Below are 10,051 nucleotides of genomic sequence, written 5' to 3' on the forward strand. Positions count from 1 at the left end.
AAAGGCCCTTTCAACTGGAGGGACAAAGACATTCGTTTAATTCCTACAAAAAACAGCCAGATTGAAATAGTGGCGTTGTCATTTTGGCGCTATTTTGTTTCTCTCTTGGCGAGACAAAGTCTCATTGGTTAGTTGTGCCATCGGCGGGGACTGAGCTAGCTGTCACTTGGAGCGCTAACGTCGTTTATGTAAATATGCCCTATAATGTTTTTGATTTCTGGAACGACAAGGCCATATCTGTCACACTTATGCCTAGTTTACGATTTAAAAATTGGGAGGACAAAGTCGTTCAGACAATTGTGCCCTTGTCTGTCCAAGATTTGTTATACTCCATGGTCTTAAAAGTAACATTTTATTCCGATAATTGCTGTAGAGAGCAAAAAAACAAGTTAGTTTTTTAAAAAATTTAAACGATAGGACTGCCAATCAAAATACAACAAACATACCCTCACACCCACAAATCTATCCTCAAAAACTTTCGAGTTTACATAATAAATAATAATATTAGTAAGATATTTATTCGTAAATAATTATTTTTCTTTTTCAAATTTGTTTTTGGAATGTATTATTTTGCTGTGAACACATTGCCTATAAAATCGATCATACATAAATTAGGGGACCCAGCATAAAGCCGATGCCGTCCGTTCTGGAATGTAAAACGTGCAAAAAAAAGCTTGCCCAATATCAATATGCACTCCGGCAGAATACATAAGCCTTATAAAAAATGCCACGAAAAAGGAGGAATTATTTAATGTCAAGGAATTGAATTATGATTCTTTCTTGTTCTGTTATCTTAATATAATATTATTCCAATTTTTAAAGCGATTCCAAAGAATTTTGCTAGGAAACATAATAGTTTCAGATTGTTGAAGATGTGTAATGGCTGATTAGTAAGTTTTGATCTCTATTTTTGTGATAAAGTACTGCGGCTTTCTAAAGTGTTTAAGAAAATAAAACATTTATACAAAAAAACACGTTATTATCATTCCAAAATTATTAACTTAAAGCTTTAGATATGGCCATATTTACAAATTAATTTTCTTGTTGGTGGAACAAGGGCACAAATGTACACCTACTTAAGAAAAAAATATTATTAAAAAAAAACTAGCAGTTTTTAATATTTGTAAACGATACACCTAAAAGAATATAGTATATAGTTTATGTCATACAAAGCAGAACAACCATAAAAAAATTATTATCATAGCTACACCACATTAAGTATTACAAATATCTTAAAATGGCTCTCCTGTAAAATTGCAAAAACTGTAATTGTGCCCTTGTTCTACCGAAGGTGCGATATATTGATCTCTACTACTGAAACAATCCAATACAATTTGGAGACCGGTGTAAGCTGGTTTTATCCGACGTGACTGTGGTAACTAACATTTGCTATAGCCAAAAGATAAAATGATTAAATCATAGGTACATAACCTATAGTGTTAATGACCGCACTTAATAGAAGCAAGTAGGTAGTCGACCATGTGATCAATTACCATGACTTAATTTTGCCGCTAATTTTGTTCATAAAAGGTGGTAAAAAATCGTGATCAAGTCGAATGGAATGTTTTAAAAGCGGCCAGCTTTGGATGTTGAAGCAAAACAGATTTATCCGACACTAGCTGTGCTCCGCGGTTTTACCCGCATTGCTCCGCTCCTGTTGGTCTTAGCGTGATGATATAATATAGCCTATAACCTTCCTCGATAAATGGGATATTTAACACCAAAAGAATCAAATCGGACCAGTAGTTTCCGAGATTAGCGCGTTCAAACAAACAAACAAAGAAACTCTTCAGCATTATAATATTAATATCGATTAAGTATAGATTATTTTAGTACAATCCTACAGATGAGTGGAATTTTTGAAAATGGATACTTACTATTTCATGTCATAGGTACATCTAATCTGTATGAAAACGAACCAAAAAAAGTACAGAGATAGTTTAGTAGGTATATGTGTAAAAAGCTTTATATACAAGTAAATATTCGAATGTCTGTAAGTTGTCTATTTCGTCTAAATTCAAATAACTATCTTTAACGAATTTCAAACAAAAGGTTCTTATTCTTGTTATTTAGATTTCTATGTTCTTATTGTTCTGTCCTTCCTAAAGTAGGTGATTTTAATGAACAACAAAGGTTGTTACATGGAAGAACTGGCAACCAAACAAGAATATTAATGCAGGTTCTAATCAATAAAATTAGTAGGTACGCCAATCGAAGGAATTACTCAATGCTATTAGGTACCTAGGCGGGGCTGTCGCTTCGCAATCTATACTAATATTATAAAGCTGAAGAGTTTGTTTGAACGCGCTATTCTCAGGAACTGTTGGTCCGATTTGAAAAAGTTGGTGCTAGATAGCCCATTTATCGAAGAAGGCTATCATCACGCTAATACCAACAGGAGCGGAGCAATGCGGGTGAAACCGCGGAGCACAGCTAGTATCTTATAAGTAGTTAAGATAAATTGTTCTTGATAACAGATGTAAGATAAAGTAGCTTGCTAACAACCAACGAAATTATCAAAATGCCGAAAAAATTCACCGTTAGTAGGTAGTATCGACCTTATAAAAACTTTTTTTTACTGACAAGGTGCGGTAACTTTGTCAAATTATTGTAGTTATGTTGTAAGAAAACATGATTTTATTATATTATTACATCGTTTGTTTGCAAATTTTATTTTGCTTCAACTTCTTCGCATAATCATCTTATCAATAAATGTTATAATTACCTACTTTATAGGTTTCATTGCGTTCGATCTCGTCTGATATCTTGTTGTAATTTTTTTTATCAATTAAAACATTTGGAAAACAGGTCACAAATAAATTCTGCATAGCATAGGTATAAATAAAACGTTGTGACCCTAGTTTATCACATTGTATGAATCGATTCATTATTGTCTGCGACGTCATTACATAGCGTAGTTGCTGTGAGTGTTAAAGTTACATTCGTTTTTATACTGAACAGTTAGCTGACGTAGTGTTTTCTTGTCCGAGTTTGCTTGCAGTTACGTACGAATCTTGCCGCGCGTAGACTCGCTCACAATGAACCTACGGACAGTGATTTTAATAGTGTCGATCGGGACGGTGTTCTCGAAAAAGTTCTGCAGTTACAACGAAGTGTTGAACGTACACAAACGTGGTACTTACGACTTCTCCGTACAACTATTGGACCGCGTCTCACAAGACACTGACGCACATTTCGCCTTCTCTCCTATATCAACATGGATCCAACTGATAACACTAGCCAGAGGGGCACGACGATCCACGCAAAAGGAGTTATTAAAAGTAACGAAATACCACAGAAACCGATGTTACCAAAGGAGATATAGACAAATCATAAATGGGATGTACAAGGATCTCAAATATGTGACGAAGAGAAGCAACGTTATAGCGATCAACCATCTCCTGGATATCAAGAAGTCGTTTATAAATGAAACTCTGAAGAATAAAGACACCAAAATATTGATGTTGAACTTTAATAAAGTGGAAGAAGCTACGGATAAAGTTAATAAAATTGTACAAGCTAGTATGAACGGAATCATAGACGATGTGATTGACGAAGAAGACTTGAAATATACAATATTTGTGATGGCTGATACAGCATATTTCAAGAGCGATTGGCTTTGGCCTTTCAACCCAGCATATACATCGAGACAAACATTTCATTCAGAAAAAGGGAATGCTATCGGAGAAGTGGAAATGATGAAAAGCGTCGCTTATTATAAACTAACCGATGTACCGTTTATACACGCAAAAGTTTTGGAAATACCTTTCAAGCCAAATAAACTATCGATGCTTGTGTTTCTACCTGAAAAGGGCTCGATACGAGACATTTATTACAAGATGAAAGAAATACGTTTCGGGACAATATCCAGCTTGTTTGAAAGAGTGGGCCCGAGACTGATTACTGTGAAGTTACCTCGTATAAAAATAAGCACTGTTGTGAAGAATATTCCAGAGTTAGTATACGACATGGGAGTTAAAAGGGTGTTTTATCCAGATATCGCTGATTTAAGAGGTATAACAGATTCGAAGATACATGTATCGTCAATGTCTCAAGCTGTAGATGTTGAAATTACGGAAAAGGGTGCAAGAGCTATAATAGCCGAGTATTTGACATCGAAAGGTGGTAGTGATATAGAATTTGTTGCGAATCGTCCATTCGCATTCCTGATAGTTGACTGGAAAACCGAAATAATACTTTTTGCTGGTACTTATAGTTACCCATCTATTTATTAATAATTATACTGAGTAAGTTTTACATTGTTTTATTTACGATTGTCCTACTTACCTACATTGTTTTAGATTAGTTCAATAACAAAGTTAGCCCCTAGTCATACTTTAAAATAAAGTATGTAAAATCATATTTATCTGTAAGTAGTAGGTAGATAGCCTGCCTTTTTATTTATAAATATGTTTATCGATACGAACAAAAGCCTTAAGAATCATATTGTATTCAAATCATGGTAAAATAATGCAAATGCGATGTAATGTACTTGTAATAACAAAGAGCAAATTCGAGTCATGTTCAAAGAATTCATCGGTCCAAAAACCTCCTTGACCCGACTTTTTCTTATTTTTTAAAGATGCAAAACAAAAAATGTTAATAATACTTAATGAGTAGGTTATATTGAAAGTTGAGATAAAAATGTCGAGGTTAAAAACTAAGATAGTTCTAATCTTGGTTCCGTAATAACATTTTCAAAAGCTGTCAGCGTATTAAATACCTTGTTTTCTTTACGTTTAAGATTGTAGGGATGGAACCTTCAGCTTTCTGAAATAAATTCCTTACTGTTTTCCTTTCGTAATTCAATGACCAAGAATTAATATTTGCTTGGAAGTACCTAATTCGTGATGGTGAAAAATGATCGTTCAGAGTATGATACAAGGCGTTCGAAATTGACAAAATTTAAGGAACGTATTTTATGAAAGACCTCTTATTTCTTGAAGAAACATATAATTTATATACAAATCACAGACGGACATTCCATTTTATTTAAATGCAGTATTTATTTACAATATTTGCGCTAATGCCAATCTCACGCTTGTCAAATATTTTTTGTGACACACCGGAATTAAATTCAATCAAGTGCGCTATTTTTTGCCGATTTTTTGCTTGAAACTTCATGCACCTTGGTTACTTAAAAAAATTCAATATCTGTATCATAACTTCGAAAACATATCTATACTATAATATTATAAAGCTGAAGAGTTTGTTTTTTTGTTTGAATGCACTAATCTCAGAAACTACTGGTGCGATTTAAAAAATTATTTCAGTGTTAGATAGCCCATAATGAGAGTTATGAGACCAATATAGGAGCGGAGCCACGCGGGTGAAATCGCAGGACGCAGCTTGTTTAAAATATACCTATAGGTAGTTCAATTTTTGTTTTTTGGTAAGTATAGGCACAGATAACTTAATACAATACTAGGTATAGATAATATAATTTGAGGAAATCATGTTTCTATTATTGACTCTTTAACAATCGCAAAAAACTGTTATTCAAATATTGAACCTGCATTCAAGATTACAGATAAATATAAAAGACAAATATATCTTGGTCTCTATTACTCACAACAACTATATAACAAAGAGATCAAACTATACTGGCTAATGTTTATTTTTCTATCAGTCTCGAGACCACCTTTGCGAAATTTAAAAACTACGATAATATAAATAAATGTAAAAACATCGATGACATCAACTCGTTATCTGCTTACCGGATGAAAAGTAAAATGCACTTTGTAATTAAATAATATTTCACAATCATCATTCTTGTTCATGTTCTAGACTTTAGGTATCGAATTTATGAACTACTTATTGCTAATAGTTCACAATAATCATTAATATGGGAAACAAATAAAAAAATTCCCGATAAAAGTCCGGCATGGACTTCAAAGTTTCATGTTTTATTCAATACTAGCTGGTGCGTTGTGCGCGGGCTGCAAGCAGCCCGCGAGCCCCTTTTGCCCCTGGGTTGAAGCAATAGGGCAGTCATTAGAAAATGTGTTAGAATTCCCAGTCCATTTGTAATTTTCTGCTAACAGCGATTCCACAGTCAGTCGGTAATGCTTATAAATTCCCCATTCAAGTATTTTCCACTCCGGGAGGCTGTCCACCTTCGAGGGAGCGTAGTGCGCGGGCTGCAAGCAGCCCGCGAAGCATCCCAGGACAGAAATCTTCAGTCATTTGAAAATGCATTAAAATTCCCCGTCAATTTGCTATTATCTGCAAACAGCGATTCCACAGTCAATCGGAAGTGCTTATAAATTTCAAATTCAAATATTTTCTATTCCGGGGGGCGGTTCACCTTCGAGGGTGCATGGTGCGCGAGCTGCAAGCAGCTCGCGGCTCATCCCAGGGCAGAAAGCTTCAGTCATTTGAAAATGCATTCAAATTTCCTATCCATTTGTTACATCTCCTAACAGCGATTCTACAGTCAGTCGGTAATGCTTATAAATTCCCCATTCAAGTATTTTCCACTCCGGGAGGCTGTCCACCTTCGAGGGAGCGTAGTGCGCGGGCTGCAAGCAGCCCGCGAAGCATCCCAGGGCAGAAATCTTCAGTCATATGAAAATGCGTTAAAATTCCCCGTCAATTTGCTTTTATCTGCTAACAGCGATTCTACAGTCAGTCGTTAATGCTTATAAATTCCCCATTCAAGTATTTTACACTCCGGGAGGCTGTCCACCTTCGAGGGAGCGTAGTGCGCGGGCTGCAAGCAGCCCGCGAAGCATCCCAGGGCAGAAATCTTCAGTCATTTGAAAATGCATTCGAATTTCCTATCCATTTGTTACATCTCCTAACAGCGATTCTACAGTCAGTCGGTAATGCTTATAAATTCCCCATTCAAATATTTTCTATTCCGGGGGGCTGTCCACCTTCGAGGTTGCGTGGTGCGCGAGCTGCAAGCAGCTCGCGGCTCATCCCAGGGCAGAAATCTTCAGCCATTTGAAAATGCATTCGAATTTCCTTTCCATTTGTAACATCTGCTAACAGCGATTCTACAGTCAGTCGAAACTGCTTATAAATTACTTATTCAAATGTTGTTAAATTTTTGAAACGTCTTATCGATAGCGGGCAGTGACTTTTCATAATAAACTGTTCAAGAGTTAACCTAACACGCTCGTCGCTTCGCTCCTCGCTACCTATTTGAATATTTAGGCCGGCCGCTGCCGCGACTCGCTCGCTTCGCTCGCATGGCTCGTGCGATAGGTAGTTCAAAAGTTAACCTAACACGCTCGTCGCTTCGCTCCTCGCTACCTATTTGAATATTTAGGCCGGCCGCTGCCGTGACTCGCTCGCTTCGCTCGCATGGCTCGTGTGGTAGTTCAAAAGTTAACCTTACACGCTCGTCGCTTCGCTCCTCGCTACCTAAACTGCTTATAAATTACTTATTCAAATATTGGTAAAATTTTTGAAACGTCTTATCGATAGCGGGCAGTGACTTTTCATAATAAACTGTTCAATAGTTAACCTAACACGCTCGTCGCTTCGCTCCTCGCTACCTATTTGAATATTTAGGCCGGCCGCTGCCGCAACTCGCTCGCTTCGCTCGCTTGGCTCGTGCGGTAGGTAGTTCAAAAGTTAACCTAAAACGCTCGTCGCTTCGCTCCTCGCTACCTATTTGAATATTTACGCTGGCCGCTGCCGTGACTCGCTCGCTTCGCTCGCTTGGCTCGTGCGGTAGTTCAAAAGTTAATAAATATTTTCTACTCCGGGAGGCTGTCAACCCTCGAAGTTGCGCGGTGCGCGGGCAGCAAGCAGCCCGCGGTGCCGTCTTTTCCGATGCTATTCAATTACCCTTCCTACTTTGGAAATTTCCATACAAATTTTGTAAAAAAAAAAATTTTGCTTTTTACTAAAAATTTTTATATGCCTGGAAGCGGACCAAGTTTTTAAACATTTTTTACCTTGGCGACCCCGACCTGCCTGCCACCGGTTCAGAGAGCCGTTGAATTTCGTGAAGTATGGAAAATGGAAACCAGGGGTCGGAGTGAGATTCTGAGTATGCAGTTTTGTAAATCTGGCCGATTAGAGCACAGAAGTCAATTTTCAAACCAATCGTCAAGTAACCGGCGCCACCATCTTGCCTCGAAAAATCGGCCATTTTTGAAAAAAAAAATGGCGTCCAATTTGAAATTTCTCGATTGCCCTAGGAGCGCCCCATCTTCCTGATCAATTTTTAGTTCTACACCCCCCGGCTATCTAGTGCCGTTTCGGAGAGCCGTCGAATTTCGCGTTGTATCAAACTCGGAAACCAGCGGTGGAAACTCAATTATGAGTATCCCACCTTAATGTGCGGCTCGATTAAAGCCCCTGTGCCAAGTTTCAGCGCGATCGGACCAGCGACGGCCATTTTAGAATTTGTATGGCGGCGGCCATTTTTTCCGCCATTTTGAATTTTTTTCGCACTCTGTGGTAATTGCTCGAGGTCTACTACAAGTTTAGTTCGAGCACCCCAGATGCAGCTGCTACCGTTTGCGCGGGCCGTTAACCGTCTTCGCGAGATTAGGGAAAGTTTAAGATTTCGGATTTTTCTGGATATCCTGGGAGCTGGGCGAGTACGAACATGGTGTGAGTGTATTTCCGCGATGCGCCACCTCGTCTAAATTTACGTTTTTATGTTTGCGCCAAAAATGGAAAAATTCCAAAATCGAGCGTCCCACTATGGCTCCCTGGTAGCGTCCCAGGGTGGTGATCATTTTTAGTTCCGGGACCCCCAACCCAACTCGCACCGTTTCCGCAGGCCGTTGGAGTTTACGTTGTATGGAAGTTGGAAACGGGGGCCCGGAGCCACTCGAACGGGGCACCGATCGATTCGCCGGCTCGAACAGAGCACGTGTGCCAAATTTGGGACGTAAGGATTCATAAACGGCGATTTTGGCAAAGTACGGCGGCCATCTTGTTTTCGCGAAAATCCCCATTTTTCCACCACCCCTGGTAATCGCCACCAGTTCCGAGCATTTTTTGTTCAGACACCCCCCTCCAGGTATCACCGTTTTTGCGCACCTCCAGGGGTCCACTCTCTTGTCCAGGGTGTTGGAGATGTCAATATTTTTCCGGTGGTCACTCGGCGCACCTCTACACGATCACATCGAAATCCCCCCCACTTTCCACGTAGTTTCCGAGAAAACCGATGTCAGTCAGTGAGTCAGTCAGTGGTAGTGTAGCTTTATATATTATAACTAGCTGGTGCGTTGTGCGCGGGCTGCAAGCAGCCCGCGAGCCCCTTTTGCCCCTGGGTTGAAGCAATAGGGCAGTCATTAGAAAATGTGTTAGAATTCCCAGTCCATTTGTAATTTTCTGCTAACAGCGATTCCACAGTCAGTCGGTAATGCTTATAAATTCCCCATTCAAGTATTTTCCACTCCGGGAGGCTGTCCACCTTCGAGGGAGCGTAGTGCGCGGGCTGCAAGCAGCCCGCGAAGCATCCCAGGACAGAAATCTTCAGTCATTTGAAAATGCATTAAAATTCCCCGTCAATTTGCTAATCTGCAAACAGCGATTCCACAGTTAATCAGAAGTGCTTATAAATTTCAAATTCAAATATTTTATATTCCGGGGGGCGGTTCACCTTCGAGGGTGCGTGGTGCGCGAGCTGCAAGCAGCTCGCGGCTCATCCCAGGCCAGAAATCTTCAGTCATTTTAAAATGCATTCGAATTTCCTTTCCAATTGTAACATCTGCTAACAGCGATTCTACAGTCAGTCGAAACTGCTTATAAATTCCCCATTCAAATATTTTCTATTCCGGGGGTATCCACCATCGAGGGTGCGTGGTACGCGTGCTGCAAGCAGCCCGCGGTACATCCCAGGGACAAAAATCTTCAGTCATTTGAAAATGCGTTAAAATTCCCTGTCAATTTGTTATTATCTGCTAACAGCGATTCCACAGTCAATCGAAGTGCTTATAAATTCCCCATTCAAATATTTTCTATTCCGGGGGGCTGTCCACCTTCGAGGACGCGCGGTGCGCGAGCTGCAAGCAGCTCGCGGCTCATCCCAGAGCAGAAATCTTCAGTCATTTGAAAATGCATTCGAATTTCCTGTCCA

At 39.3% G+C, this 10,051-nt stretch overlaps 1 protein-coding gene across 1 annotated transcript; it reads left to right on the forward strand.

Moving 5' to 3' along the window:
- Positions 1-2,890: 2,890 nt before the first annotated feature.
- LOC123703220 (ovalbumin-related protein X-like) lies at positions 2,891-4,257 on the forward strand. The gene has a single exon (XM_045651150.1). The coding sequence runs from the start codon at positions 3,039-3,041 to the stop codon at positions 4,233-4,235; it is 1,197 nt and encodes a 398-aa protein (XP_045507106.1). The 5' UTR covers positions 2,891-3,038; the 3' UTR covers positions 4,236-4,257.
- The last annotated feature ends 5,794 nt before the right edge of the window (positions 4,258-10,051 follow it).

This window comes from Colias croceus, chromosome 25 (genome assembly GCF_905220415.1).
Source record: "Colias croceus chromosome 25, ilColCroc2.1".
Classification (NCBI taxonomy): Eukaryota; Metazoa; Arthropoda; class Insecta; order Lepidoptera; family Pieridae; genus Colias; species Colias croceus.